This window comes from Indicator indicator, chromosome 34 (genome assembly GCF_027791375.1).
Source record: "Indicator indicator isolate 239-I01 chromosome 34, UM_Iind_1.1, whole genome shotgun sequence".
Classification (NCBI taxonomy): domain Eukaryota; kingdom Metazoa; phylum Chordata; class Aves; order Piciformes; family Indicatoridae; genus Indicator; species Indicator indicator.
In genome coordinates this window covers 423034-437559 of record NC_072043.1, presented here as the reverse complement: position 1 = coordinate 437559, position 14526 = coordinate 423034, and the positions used below count along the sequence as shown (strand labels likewise).

General features: G+C 56.5%; 1 protein-coding gene across 2 annotated transcripts in view; it reads left to right on the top strand.

Annotated features, from left to right (window-relative positions):
* The first annotated feature begins 8773 nt into the window (after window positions 1-8773).
* ZBTB16 (zinc finger and BTB domain containing 16) overlaps window positions 8774-14526 on the top strand; it is a 57529-nt gene continuing 51776 nt past the window's right edge. For both annotated transcript variants that reach the window (XM_054395531.1, XM_054395530.1), the window contains exons 1-2: window positions 8774-8810; window positions 9244-10584. In XM_054395531.1, coding sequence (XP_054251506.1) covers window positions 9317-10584 — 1268 coding nt within the window. In that variant the 5' untranslated portion in view covers window positions 8774-8810; window positions 9244-9316. The remainder of the gene's footprint in view (window positions 8811-9243; window positions 10585-14526) is intronic.

Sequence of the window (14526 nt, the reverse complement as noted above, 5' to 3'; positions counted from 1 at the left end):
GCACGATGCTCTATGAGCGAAAAGAGCAATTCAGCAGCCTGCTCATGATAGGTAGAGTTTGGTGTCCTGTCCCTGAAAAGAGACAGAGCTGCACATGTGTCTTGTGCTCTTTGGAGGGGCAGGATGCCTGAAGCCCTGCAGACTGGAGCCTTGTCTTACACCATTTTCAAGTGCAGTCCTGGTCAGAAGCCTGAAGGAGAGGCAAAACCAAGAAAAAAACTCTTTTTGTGCATGCATGAGTGGAGAGGCAATGGCTGCAGTCCTGCAAGCAGGGTCTGGCTGTTGCTGCATGGATAACTACAGCAGCAGGGCATCAGCTGCTCCGTTCCCCACCAATGGCTGCAAGGGCCAGGGCAGCCGCGTGGGCTGGGGGGCGCCCTGGGTACCCTCCTGCCGAGAGCAGCCGGCAGGGAGGCCAGAGCAGCTCTGCGCCCCAGGATGCAGGGCAGGATGCGGGGCAGGATGCTGTCAGATAATTGTCATGGCAGTGACCACTTCAAAAGCACCATTGCTGTGCACAGCAACTGCTCTGGTCGTGGCTCATGGTGGTGAGCACCCAGCTCCAGAGCGGCTGCAGCAGCCTCCCTGTGCAGCTGAGCTGTCGCTGCATGCTCTGTGACTGCCTGTGCCCGACTGCAAACGCTCTTCCCGCGGTAGGATGTTATGAGGAGCAAAACTCAGGCTCTGAAGCCAGAGAGGATTATTTCTCATCACCTCAGCTGAACTCTTGAGATCACTGACAAAGTATTTCACCCGGCATCTTTCATGTAGCATCTCTGTGTCTGAAATTAAGCCATTTTTTCAGGAGCCCATGAGCGTGCGGTTTTGTCACAGCCGATGTGCAGCACTGAATGCAAAGCCATGTCCTGGGAATGAAAATTCCTGCTGCAACTTCTGCCATCCCACACTGTTGGTCCCAGCCTGGGCTGCTGTGTGGTGCACCCTGTGTGGCACCCATGTGCCACAGGAAATTGCTGTAGCCAGCAGAGTACCTATGGGAGGAACGTGGGGGCTGGTTTGGTACAGGTCCTGCTGCCTTTGGGGAGGCTGAAGGCATGGGAAGAGTTGGCTCCCTGCAGCAGAGGAAAGGAATGGGAACCAAACTGCTAGTGCTAAGGAAACCTCTTGGAGGCTCTGAACTCCATCTGCTTTTAGGCTTTTCAAAGTGTTTCCTTACTCCATTTTACCCTCTGAGGCCATCACTTTTTTTTGGAGAGGTGTGATTTATTTTTTCCCCTTTGGACACCTTAAAGGAGTATTTCCAGAACGTGCCCCTTCTAAAGCCCCTGGAGCTGGGATCCCTCCAAAGTAATTTTTGCTTTGTGAAGCCAGCTTGCCTGCCCTGTCCATGGCTTGGCACAGTACCAAGGACCCACAGGGACCTGGTGATGCCCCTGAGCATTTCTGTAGCAGGAGCAGTGGTACCAATGCTCTGGTACTGAGTGTTTAATGGAGAACTTCCTTTGAGTGGAGAACTTTTACTGGCTGTTGGAAGTGGAATTCTGGTCCATCTGGGGTAGAATTGGTGCTGCCCAGCCCAAAGTCCTGGTGACAGCAAAGTGGTGGAGCAGAGGCATGCAGACTTGGAGCAGCTGCTGGGTTTCAGAAGGGACTTTGCACCTCCTGAGGAGCTGGGGAGCTGTGGGCAGCAGCTGCAGACCCTGTTCAGGCTATGTCAGCTGCCTGTGCTGCAAGCCTTGCTGCACCCACTCTTTGCACCCCCAGCACTCCTGGGGACACGTGTGGCACGCTGGCCCTGGGCAGATAGCCCTTATCCAGGGGTGGCTTTGCAGGAGTGTTTATTCTCATTCCTGGGAGGCCAATCGAGCTGTTCCAGCGGGGAATATAGTGTGGCCAAAGGTGGACCTGCCAAGCTTCCTCTGGCATGAGCAGTGCCTGCTCCAAGGTCACCAGGGCTCCTGCATGCTCCCCTCTGTCCTGGTGCTGGCCCCACTGCAGAGCCAGGCCCACGTCTGTGGGGTGCCCGGTGGTGGATGTGTGGCTGAGATGGGATGTGCCAACTTGTCCCGACCCTCGCAAGGGCTTCATAAATATCTCCCTGAGAGGGTGGCTTGCAAGCTGTCTGATGTGCCAATGTTATCTGAGGCTTCAGTCACTTAGGAATCTGTGAGCAGATAAGATACAGGGAGGTTATTGCATCTTCTGGCAATTATTAAGGAAATAAAATCAGTTAATATCTAACCTTGAACCCAGATTGCAGCATCTGGCCTCAGACTTTATTTAACCTCTCGCAGGCTCTGGGGTTGTGCAGTTCAGAGGGTGTTGGGATGCTGGAGGAGATGTCTGGAATTTAATGAGAGATTAAAATATCTTCCTCATGCAGCATGATCATCTTACAGGCAGCATCTCAGTGACGCCTGCTTCAGCCACGGGATGATTTTTTTCCCCTGGTTCCTTTTGGCAGAAGCCTTCCCAGCTGTGAAGGCTTTTGGTGTGACTGTAACACAGATATGGGAAGAGAAGGAGGGAAGAGGCTTCCACAAGCGTGGGCTGATGTTTGTGCTGTCAGGGATGATGTTGCACTTGCTGTGTGTGCACAGCAGCACACAGACATCCCCCTTTGGGAAGGTGGACAGGTGACTCATAAAGCTGGAAACAGGACATGGACCCTTGCTAGAGAGGAAAGATGAAATTAGAGGTAAAGGTATTTTCTCAGTAATTGGAATTCAGGATTCGGCTGACTCCATCTAGTAAATGAACCTGAGTATCATGAGGTCATCAAAACCAGCTGCTTCCCACAAGCTGGCTGAAGTTACTTCTGCTCTGGAGTGACTATGGTGCTTTTAAACTCCCAAGTCACTTGGGGGCTCTCAAACTGTCCTGTTGAAAGGCAGGCAGAGCTTTAGCAGTGTTAATGATGTGTTCATCTCATGCTCAGGAAAGTGTGCAGTGAGTATTTAACTCCCCTGGAGTGCTTGCTAGTGTCTGAACTTGGGCAGCATCCTCCAGGTCCCCCTAAGAGGGGCTTGATCCTGGGTGAAGGTGCAGCCCCACGTCCTGCTGGCCACCCTGAAACTGTCACCTTCCCCAGCACAGAATTAATCCTGAGGAGAGACAAAAGCCAAAGGGAGGTTGGGAGACAGAGGAAAAGCTGGAACTCAGACACAAGCCTTGCTGGAGCATCCCTGGCTTTAGTGGGAGCCAAGCCCCACCCCAGCAGCGCTTTGCTGAGCCCCCGAGATGGGTTCTGCTCTCTTGAAGAGGTTTTTTTTCCAGGCCAAACTTTACCAAGCATGCAGGCAGCCTCCTCAGCACTGTGCAAGTGGAGGTGACATTTACAGCCTTGGCAGATCTCTGTCCATGTCCCATGCAGGATGTCAAATATTTTAGGTTAAGCGAAAGGGAAAAAAGAGGAAAAATAATTACACAGTGAATTAAGCAAAGACAACCTCCTGTCCGCTTGTTAGGCCTTCAAAAGTTGCTGCCTCTGGTTCCAGCTCTCTCAACTATGTACAAAGGGTAAGGCTAAAAATAGGCCCTGTACCAGTGCTGAGGTCACAGCCTGCCAAGGGAGATGTTTTTATTTAATTACCAGCCCAACCGCGCAGTGCTGGGGGCAAGACATGAGCAAGGTGGCCCAAAGCCCAGCTGCAAAAGTGATTCCATCGCTGAATCACTGTGGCTCAGGTCCCTTTTGTGTGGAGGATTTAAGGGCAGGAATGTGGGGAGGCTGTCAGGGCTGCCACCCTCCTGAGTCACTGCTCCGCTCCCTTCGCAGGCTCAGGGCCCTAAGCCACTAATTGGCCTCATTGTCTTAGGGGCTGTGCAGCATCTCTCAGCCAGTTGTGGGGGGAGGAAGGCTGGGGACACACTCCTGAAGCACAGGAGCAGCACAGACCTCCCTTTCCCAAGGCTTGTGCCTCACGACCCATGCCTGGTAAGAGCTGGGGGTTGCTAATCCATCCTTTGATGTAACAGCATCGATTCGGTGTCCTCACCGCAGACATGCAGCTCCCAGCACGGCTCGGATGAGCTCAGTCGTGACTCAGAGCCTGCGAGCAGGAAGAGTTTTAGTGTCCCCCATTTGTTGCTCAGATGCGAGCTGAAAAAAAATGCAGAGGCAAGGGAGGGTTGGTGGGGCCGGGAAGCTGTCGGTGTGCAGCAGCCTAGCAGAGCCACACAGATGTGCCCAGTGGCACATGAGGCTGGCTGGCTCACGAGGCAGGTGACACAGTTATCCTCCGAGCTGCTGTCATGCCCCTGCCGTGGTGCTCCAGTGCTGGCTGGACCTTGTTGCTCGAGTCAGGTTGAAGGGAAAGGCAGGCACGTGGGGAAGGGTGGGCAGGGGCTCCTGCAGCATCCTCACCCTGTGTGTCTGCTCAGCTCCCTCTGAATCATTTGACTTTGCACCTTCACCTTTCCCATGCCAACAGAGAGCTCCTGTGCTGGGTTTGGTTACAGCTCCTGCACCAGCTTCGCCATCAATGGCATTGTGGATAACCTGTAGCACCAGTATGCTGCTCATGTCCCACCACCCCATGCCGCAGCCCTGAACCAGCTGCATTCTCAGGTTCCCGTTGTGCAGTGAGCAGGGACACGATAAAGGTCCTGTTCCCAGCAGCTCTGCTCCCCTGAGCTGCCACAATGCCCTGGGGTCCCTTACCTGCCCGGCTCAGATGGCCCCGGTGCTATCAGTGGGGTTCTTGGGGATCTTAACAGGCCATGGCTGCTCGCCAAGCAGGGGACTGCTGCTGCTCTGCACCCTCCCCCTTACAAACAACTGTGTGCATTTAGGGTTTTTCTTAAAAACATGAAGTCTAAGACATTTAGTCACCTTTGGTAAGCTGTCAGCGTGAAGTGGAGCAGCATGCACTGCCCCATCACCAAGCAAAGCCAGTGCCCCTGCTCCACTGCCTGCAGGGCCTGGGGGCTGTAAACATCTCTGGTTCTGGAGCAATACCAAAAAAACAATTTTTAAACATTGTGGATTTGGGATTAAAGTTAAAACCGATCTTACTTTGCACAGAGTTCTTGGTCCAGTGTTTCAGAATTCAGCTGTGCACCAGTAAACCCCTCCAAGAGCAACCCAAAACCCTCCCAAGGAACATGCAGGAGTTGCAGCATAGGAAAGTTCCCATCCCTCACCCTGTGCAGCTCTGGTGGGTGTCAGATGATTACTGGGGAAGAGGTCCAGTGGGCAGAGCTGGGCTGGGGGCAGCCTTGAGGCCCAGCAAGCTGGAGAAGTGGAGCCATGTCACAGCATCCCTCCCTGGTGTGCATAGGAGGGGTGATGAGTGCAACCAGCACTGCTGAACAAGGATGTTCATCTGAGGCACAGGGCAAGGGCCACCTGCCTGTATGTGTGTTTGGAGGTGATGGTGAGCAGCTGGAAATCCTCCTCCTCCCCACAGGAGGGTTGATGCCGGGGTACTTTCTTGCTGAAATTGTTCCCTGTGACTCTTCTCATGGACTAAGCATCCTGAGCAAGGAATTTCTTTTCTTCTTGTAATTTTGGAGTCTTTTCTGTTTACTCTTCTTCCTTTCCAAGTGCCCAGCCAAGTCCTGGAGGAGCAGCCCAAGGCTGCGCTCACTCTCTTCCCATGGAATACTTCCTTACTATGGCTTGTCCATGCCTTGTGGAGCCTTTTTTCCTGCAGGCCTGCTGATGCTCACTGAGCTATTTCTGTTGGGAAAGGAGATGTTCACCTTTGCCACCCAAGACAAAGGAGGGGTTGGGGGTTGGAAGGGGATCCGAAGGATCCCTGGGTTTCCAAGAAGGATGCCCATGCTCTGCCTGGTCCCTTCACAGGAAGACTGTCCCAAGAAAGCCTGATGGCCTTGTGAGCTGAGCACTGGAGGTTAATAATAATGGCAGCAGGCAGCAGATCGTTGCCCCCGTATCTGGTTGAGAGATTTACAACTGAAACTTGTGGCGGAGGAAGAAATTGCCTCAATCACTCGGAGTAATGGCACATGGAGAGGCACTTGGGCGTGACTGCTATTTAACACCAGAGCCCAGCTTGGCTTCATTTAGCGTGCTGGTTCCTTTCTAATAAACACGTTACACTACAAGGTGGAGATTAAGATCAGAAAAGTAAACAAATTGGAAACTGATGGGGAGAGATGGGAAGGAAATGGAAAGAACTGGGGGGGGGAGTGATGGGCGATTAACTCCCATGCCAGGGAGTGAGGAAACAACCCCGAAGGCCGCAGCGGTGGCTTCTGAGCTTCATGTCAGCATCTCTGGTGGGCTGGAGGGGTTGGGCAGCCTGTAATTACCCCCAGCCCTGCAGGGCTGCTGGGACTGCTCCTGCTCCACCAGGGACCTCCCACCCCAAGGCTGTTGGGCTCATGGCAGCTCCACAGGGCTGACACCTGAACCAAGGAGATGTTTTTGGTTTTTTTTTCCCTTCTCTGGGACACTAAGGCAAATGGCTACATTGGCTTCTCCTTCCTGGCTTGTGAATGTGTCCAGATCGGTCCTTTCCGATCCAGGCTGAAGCACCTGATGTAAGCAAGGCCATGGATGCCTTGGCTGAGGCTCTGCAGGGAGGAGTTTGTTTCTTCAGTGGGGGGCATTGCTGGACGAAAGGAAGTGCTGCTTGAGGTCAGCGATGAGAGTTTCATGAGTGCTGTAATTGCTCTGCCAGCGAGGAATCTCCCAGCTCTGTGGGAGCTGAGGGGTCTGTAAGAGTTTGGGAAGAAACAGGGCTTGGGCAGGCTGTGATGCCTGGGGAAGGTCAGGATGCTCCAGAGATTGATCTGGTGCACCATGCTTGGAAACAGAGGTGGGCAAAGGCAGAATTCCCTGAGGGAAGGGAGTCCAGCTGGCAAATGTGGCTTGTGGAAAGCTGCTCTAGGCAGAGTCGTCTCACCAACCCTTCCAACATGCTTTGCCTCAAGATCTAGAACAACCTTGACGCTCAACCCCTCCACTGTCCAGGGAGGTCTCCAACGACCCCAGCTCACTCTGCCTATGGCAGCAGTGTGGTGGAACACTGTGAGTCTGGGGAGGCACTATCCAGAAAACAGGGATGTCCCACCTGAGATGCATGACCTATCTGGTGCCTTGCAGCAAAGGCAGCCACGGGAGGTCGTCTCTTAACCAACTCTGCAGCTTTTGCTGTGTGTTACAGGAGTGACAAAAAGTGCAGCGCCGGCTGCTGGGAGGGGCTGGGGGGTTAATTTTCAGGATGCTGCCTGGGAATTTAGCCGTGGGATTTCCATTATTGCTAATGGGACTCACGCAGCTTAATTTCATGTGAGCTACTCTAAAAACATCCCCCTCACTGCCTGCAAAATCTCAGTCCTGAAATCAAGCCTTTCAGGAGTCAGAGGAGGGTAAACAAACACCTGAAGCCGTGCTGCCTTGCCAGCCCTCCCCGTCAGCTGCTGGGGTTGAAGAGTTGGGGAGGGGGAGGAAGTGGAGGGGTTTTAGGCAATTAAAAATCTCATCGTGCTGGCACAATGGCTGCCTGCACACTGCAGCTTTGCTTGCTGCCAATTACAGCAGCAGAGTTATAACCCCTGAAAAAACCCAGTGGTGGCTGATGCCTTCCCCTCAGGTGTGGCACTGGCAGCGCTGCGTTACCGGCCTGAGCCATGCCGCCTCTGCTCCCCAGGCCTCGTCACTGGGCTGCTCTTGTTAAATGACTGCTCTCATCTGGTCCCCAAGTACATTAAATCCCATTATAATTATAAACACACATCACCAGAACGTTCTCCTTAGATTACATTTGTGCTGCTTTACCCTGAGGGTATCTTTGTGCTAATATTAGCCGTGGTGGTTGTTTGAGCTGGTGGCGCAGGCCCTGCGTGGTGCTGTGCCTGGGTAGTGCTGGGGAGGCAGAGGGTGCTCTGTGCCACTGCTACCAACCAGGCCCCAGAGGTGGTGCTGGTCTGTGAATGGGCACCAGGGTGTAGGCATAGCCATGGTTCAGCATGGGGCATTGCACGGCACATATTCTTCCGCTGCCTTTTCCATTGGTGGTATTGCTGAGCTGTCAACGTGTCCCCTTCTCATTCTTTCCATCAGATCTCCATCTCCCATCCTTGGCCACTCAGACCCTGAGACTCAGACCACCAGGTCCCTATAGATGAGTACAGAGAGCCAACAAGTGGTGCCACCCTAGGGGATATGTTTGATCTCGGCAAAACCACCTTTATGGGGGCCATGTGCCAACAGGGGCGTGTCGCACCTGGCACGTCTGGGGACAAAACTTATCTGCGTCCCCCAACTTGGCTTTCTGGGGAGGTTTTACTCCCTCCTGTGGCTCAGCCCGAGCACCCACCGCCTGCTCCACCAGCAGCCCCGGGGCCGAGCTTTGGCAGCCCCGCGGTTGCTCGGCGGGAGGTTTTGCCGTGGGTCTCCCCGCGGGCGTATCGCGTGGGTGGGGCGGCGCGCGCATCCTGGCGGGGCCGGGGAGCAGCCGCACCGCTTTCTTCGGGTGCCCGAACTCCCCTGGTGCCCGGTTTCGTCCGTTCCTGGGCTCTTCTGAGTGTCCGGTTTCCCCGGCACCCCGCTCCCCGGTGCTCGGTTCCTCCATGTTTGCTGCCGGTAGCTCTGCCCTGGCGCGGTGCCGGTCCTGCTCACCCCGCAAGGTGCCGCGGCGGGGTCGGAGCCGGTGCGCGGGGCGGGGCCGGCGGGGGGCGCCCGCGCTCAACGCGGAGCGGCGGCGGCGGCGGCGGCGGCGGGGGGGGCGGGCGGTGGGTGGGCGCGGGGGGGCCCTGACGTGGGCGCGGGGCGGCCCAGGGGCCGGCGCCGTCGTGATTTGCTGCGCGGCGCGGCGAGCGGCGGCGGCGGCGATGAGAGCGGGCAGTGCGAACTGCCGGAGCAGCCGCCGGCCGCCGTGAGTGCGGGCAGGGGGGCGGGATTGCCCGGGACCCCCGCCCGCCCTGCACCTGATGGGTCTCAGCTGCCCGGCCCGGCCCCGCAGGGGAAACGGGACGCGCGGAGCCGGGCGGCGGCGGCGGGGAGGGAACTCGCCCCTTCCCCGGGCGGCTCCAGCAGCGGCTCCAGCAGCGGCTGCGTCGCCGAGCCCAGCGCAGAAACTTTTCGGCGAGTGTCGCCAGGCTGCCAGCTAATCTCGCTCTCCTCCTCTTCTTCCTTTCCTCTTTCCTTCTTCTTCTCCTCCTCTCCCTATTCTCCTCTCTTACCTCTCCTCTCCCACCTCTCCTCTCCCTCTCCTCTTCTACCAATTTTTTTCCGCTTCCCTCCCCCCCACCCCCCCCCCCCCCCCCCGCCCCACGCCGGTCCTCTCCCCCTGCCTTTTGTCTCTGCAGATATCGGCACACAAAGCTGGTCCCAGATTTGAGCGGCGGTGAGGCCCCCTGATGAGCCAGCCTGGGGAGCGCCATGGATCTGACTAAGATGGGCATGATCCAGCTGCAGAACCCCTGCCACCCCACCGGGCTGCTGCACAAAGCCAACCAGATGCGCCTGGCAGGGACGCTCTGCGACGTGGTCATCATGGTGGACAGCCAGGAGTTCCATGCACACCGGACAGTGCTGGCCTGCACCAGCAAGATGTTCGAGATCCTCTTCCACCGCAACAGTCAGCATTACACTCTGGACTTCCTCTCACCAAAGACCTTCCAGCAGATCCTGGAGTACGCCTACACTGCCACCCTGCAGGCCAAGGTCGAAGACTTGGATGACCTGCTCTACGCTGCTGAGATCCTGGAAATCGAGTACCTGGAGGAGCAGTGCCTGAAGATCCTGGAGACCATCCAGGCCTCCGAGGACAACGATACTGAGGTCACCATGGCTGACGGAGCCACTGCCACCACCGCTGAGGAAGACGAGGAGAGGAAGTCAAGGTACATCAGGGGCCTCTTCATCTCCAAGCCAGCTGGCGAGGAGAGTGGTTACACCAGCGCAGCTGGCCAGAGCCTGCCTGGAGTTGCAGCACAGCAGAGCCCCTCAGCCTCTGCCTCCTTTGGCCCACTCTCTGCCATGAGTCCCACCAAGGCAGCAGTGGACAGCTTGATGACCATTGGGCAGTCGCTGCTGCAGGGCACTCTGCCCCCTGCTGCCCCTGAGGACTCGCGCCCCAGCAGCTGCCGTCACCCCGGCCTCACTGAGGTCAAAACCGAAGTGATGCAGGTGGACGATGCCTCCAGCCATGACAGCCCCCAGATGGCCGAGCCTGGGGCCTCCAGTGGGGAGAAGCCTGACGAGAAGGGCAAGGAAGGACCTGGTACCCCGACCCGCAGCAGTGTCATCACCAGTGCCCGTGAACTGCACTACACCCGCGAGGAGGGTGTCGAGCCACCACCTGAGGCCAGCCAGGGGCTGCCTCTGGGTCCAGAGCCCTCTACCACCGTCGTCCAGGGTGAGAAGCCCATGGGCATCTATACCCTGCTGCCGAACCACAAGACTGAATCGGTGCTTGGTGTGCCGCCGGCTGTGGCATCTGCCCTTCACGTGCAGCCAGCTCTGGCTGTCTCCATGGACTTCAGTGCCTACGGGGGGTTGCTGCCCCAGGGCTTCATCCAGCGGGAGCTCTTCAACAAGCTGGGGGAGCTGGCAGCTGGCATGAAGACAGAGAGCAGAGCCCTGGGCGAGCAGTGCAGCGTGTGCGGGGCAGAGCTGCCGGACAACGAGACCCTTGAGCAGCACAGGTGAGTGCCAGCACTGTGCCGGAAGTGCCAGGTAGGATCTTGCCAGACCATTTTAGTTTTCGGTTGGATGTTGCCTGTGCCAGTGCAAAGCTCTCAACAGGCTCCCCAAAGCTGTGAGGTGTACACAGAGGAGCAGCTGTTGCAACTTTCCAGCTCTGGTAGCCATGCCAGGAGGTTCCTTCCAGCAAGTGTGGGCTAAGAGGGCAACCCAGATGGGGCTTGGGCCGTAGGTGTTTGTTGCTACTACAAACCCCATAGCCTCCTCTGACCCCACAGCTGCTACCATTTGAGTCAGAGATCTGTGTGTGGATGGTGTGTAAAGAGATGCAGTGGGGTGTTGGCCATCCTCTGCTGGGAATGTATCCCTCGTGCTCCAGCTGGGTGCTTCCATGTGGGGAGAGACCTGTGGGATCCCTGCGCCCAGCCACAGTGATGACATTTGGAATTGCAGCATGCAGCGCCTGGTCAGCCCAGCAGTTTGCTGCTGCTCAGCTTCCCAGGTTAGGAGCTACCTGCACTTTGCACAAAGTGACATGGGGACCAGGCTGGGTAAAGCCAGGGCAAACACAGAGCCACGAGTACCTCCCTGCAGGGACAGCTTCAGAGTAGAACCTCCAGCAGCTGCGATTCTGGGGCTCCATGCTCCAGGTGGTGACATCTTTGTGCTCACACCAAGCCCCACACTGGAGGGAGCTGCTGCGGGGTTGGGAGCTCAGTGGTTGTTTTCGGCATGAGTTTGGTGCTTCTGCTTAACAATCCTGGGAGTGTGGACCAGAAGTCACCCCGGGTTTGTACAGGCAATGGAGCTGTGTTATTGTTGCATCTACACTGGCATCATCAGCCAAACCCCTCGGTGCTGGACGTTCTTTGGTGAGCACGGTGCTGGCCCCCAGCATGGCAGCAGCCCTGTGGCAGGACAGCAGCACTGGCACAGTGCTGGAGCTGCTTGGAGCCTCCCTGGGCTGCACACCATGTCAGACTGTTAATGAATCAACAGGTTAATTAGTCCTGATGCACATACCCCACCCGCGGAGGGTGTCGTGCCAGCGTGCTCCCCGTTTGGGGAGCCGGTGCCGCTGAGGCACAGGCAGTGCAGGATGTGCCAGAGCCAGCGTCAGGTGCTGGAGCCGCAGCTCCCACACGTTCAGCCCACGAACGTGCCCAGCGTGGGGGCTCTCAGCTCCATGCAGGGCTGCGAGTGATGGCAGCGTCACCTCCCAGTCTGGCCAGTGGCTTGGATCCTGCTGGGAGCAGGCATCAGCCTTCAGAGGGATGCCCAGCACTGTGGGATTGCCCTCTGCTTTGTTCCCCCAGCAGGCAGGCAGCAGAGCTGGGCTACTGTCGCTTGGTGTGCCCAAAGCTGCCACGGTTTGCGGTGATGCAGACCAAACGTCACCAGGGGGGAGCTGCAGTGGAGGCTCAGGGAGAATTTTAACGTTCTTCTGCTCCACACTCTCCAGTATCTCCCCTTCCCTCCCCGAGCCCCAGAGCAATGCCTGGAGTGGCTGCAGGACAGGGCCCTTCTGCAACTGCCTGCGGCTCTGCAGGGCGGATGGTGAGTCCAGATCCTTCACCCAGTGGTCAGGAGATGGAGGAGTGTGGCCCAGTCTGCCTGAGCTGGGCTGATTCAGATGAGCGTGGCTGCAGCCATAGCTGATTCCTCAGTGACTGCTGAGCCCTGTTGGAGGCTGGGTGTGTGCTGGGCTCCCGTGAGCTCAGGGGTCCTGCCTGAACATGGAGCTGAGAACCAGCCCCTCAAAGGCAGTGGCTTTGGCTCCGGCTCCATGTGTCTGTTGGTGCTTTCAGAAAGATCACTTGGTGCTGGCAAACTTTGCAGGGTGAGCCAAATCCTTTGAGCCGTTTTTAAAGCCATCTGTAAGACCATCCACGTTGAAAGGTATTGGGAGACAGTCAGATGAACTCACCTGCCCCACACCCCTGCAAGTCTAACCTGAAGTGCTTCGTGTGCAGACCCAGTCTCGTGTGGCCTTTACATAGTGTTTGCTTTCTGGTACCTTGTGAGAATGACAAGGTACCAGAAAGGAGGGTCTGTGGGATCCCATTGTGTTCACACCGCTGTTGAGCAGCATCTTCTCTAGGCTGGAATCTGTAACTTGGCTGGAGCAGTTCTGATGCTGGTGGCAGCTGGACTGTGCTGGCTACAGCCACCTCGTCACTCCAGTGTCTGGGGGGAGCGCTGGCCTGGGGAGCTCTGCACCCCATGCTGAGGTCCTAGCACCCCCTCCCTGAGCTGGGCAGGATGTGCCGAGGGCACCACAGTGCTGCTCATCGGCCAGCAGCTCTCACTGACCTCCTTCTGCCATATGCTCACCACTGTGGTTTTGCTTTCCAACCTCAGGTGGAAAGGTGCCCAGAGCAGAATCACTCCCAGCTGCAGTGAGCTGGGGGCCAGGGCAGCTGCTGTGGAGGGGCACCTCCAGCACAGGCAGTGCCAAGGGATGCTCAACTGCCTGGCACAATGTTTGGTTGCCCAGCATGGTGGCTTTCACGTGCCAAACCTCAGCAGTTGACGGGCAGAGCCCAAAGCTGTCCAGAGCTGTGTCTGCAAGGATCTGGATGAGGTAGTGCCTGTTTACACTGCAGCAGGAGCCTGTGCATATGGTGGGATGTTTGTTTACATATACACACGCCTATAGAAGCATAAATATCTGTGTGTACTTACAGCCTTGGAGCCTTCCTCTCCTCCTTCCTCTCCTCCTTAGTAGGGGAAGTGCACGCAGGATAAAGCAGAGGAGGACCAGGCTGGCTTGTCTCTGGGCTTTGGGATTCAGTGGAGGTTTGCTCACCCTGGGTGACGGAGAGTGCCCAGGGGGATGGTCGGCTGCACTGGCCCTGTGCAGGAGCTTGGCTCCTGGTCACCCTTGTGGCAGTGCTGCCAGCCCCCTACCACAGCAGGGGGGAGCCAGGAGCATTGAACTCTGCCCCTTTGGTTTCCGCAAGCCTTGGCGCTGTCTCTGATCGGGGTTTTGGGTGCCTGAACCCACGAGCTCCTCTTCACCCTTCCTTATGTTTCCCTCCTTCCCCAAGCTCATGATTCTGACTAATTGAGTGTATATTGAGTCAGTGACTCTTTAATTTTTTTTATAAAAGATTTCCTTCTGGGTTCAGCAAAGTTCAAACTTAATCTAATGTTAGCATCGATCGCTGCCTCTAATTGCAGGCAAAAAGCTATAGTTCAGCAGCCCTTTTTGGGCTCATTTGTGTGAGGAGAAACCTCCTGAGCTGCACCATGAGTGCTGCACCGAGCCCCGAGTGATTTCTCATCAAGAAGTTAAATGCCTTAAAACTCAGTAGAAGATCTGGTTTCATTTTTTTGGATGCTGATAGCAACAGGGCAGATCACAGGCAGGGATGTGACTCCATGAAGTTGATTCTTGGCACAGCTGAGCACTCAAAGTCTGCAATACTGCCCAGGAACTTGGCCACTGTAGCGATGCCATGTGCTGTGTCCATGTGAGATGGAGACAGTGAGCTGGAGAATGAAAGTGTTTGCAGTGATGGAGGTGTGAGGCCCATGGAGTCTGACAGTGCTCCCCTAGGGGTGGTTTGGACCCAGTTTGCAGGTCTGAGTTTGGCATTTTGAGGTTTCATGGCTGAGCTGTCACCTGAAGGACATGTGCTGCCCCGGCTGTGTTGTGGGCAGGACCAAGGAGGTTTGCTTGGCTGCTGGCCAGCCACAACCTCCCCACTGCAGAGTTTTGCCCTCTTCTCCCCTTGCTGAAGCACAGAGGAGCAGCAGATCTACTTGGCTGCTTCCAGGTGTGCAGGATCAGGAAGTGATGCTTCTGCCACTCCAAAATGATCCTGCTTGGGGACACTGCCTGATCCCACAGTCCCTGTGACATGCAGCTGTTGGTCCACTGTCTGCATGGAGCTGCAACATTGATGCTGTAGTGAATCCTGCATAGCCCTGCAGGAGGA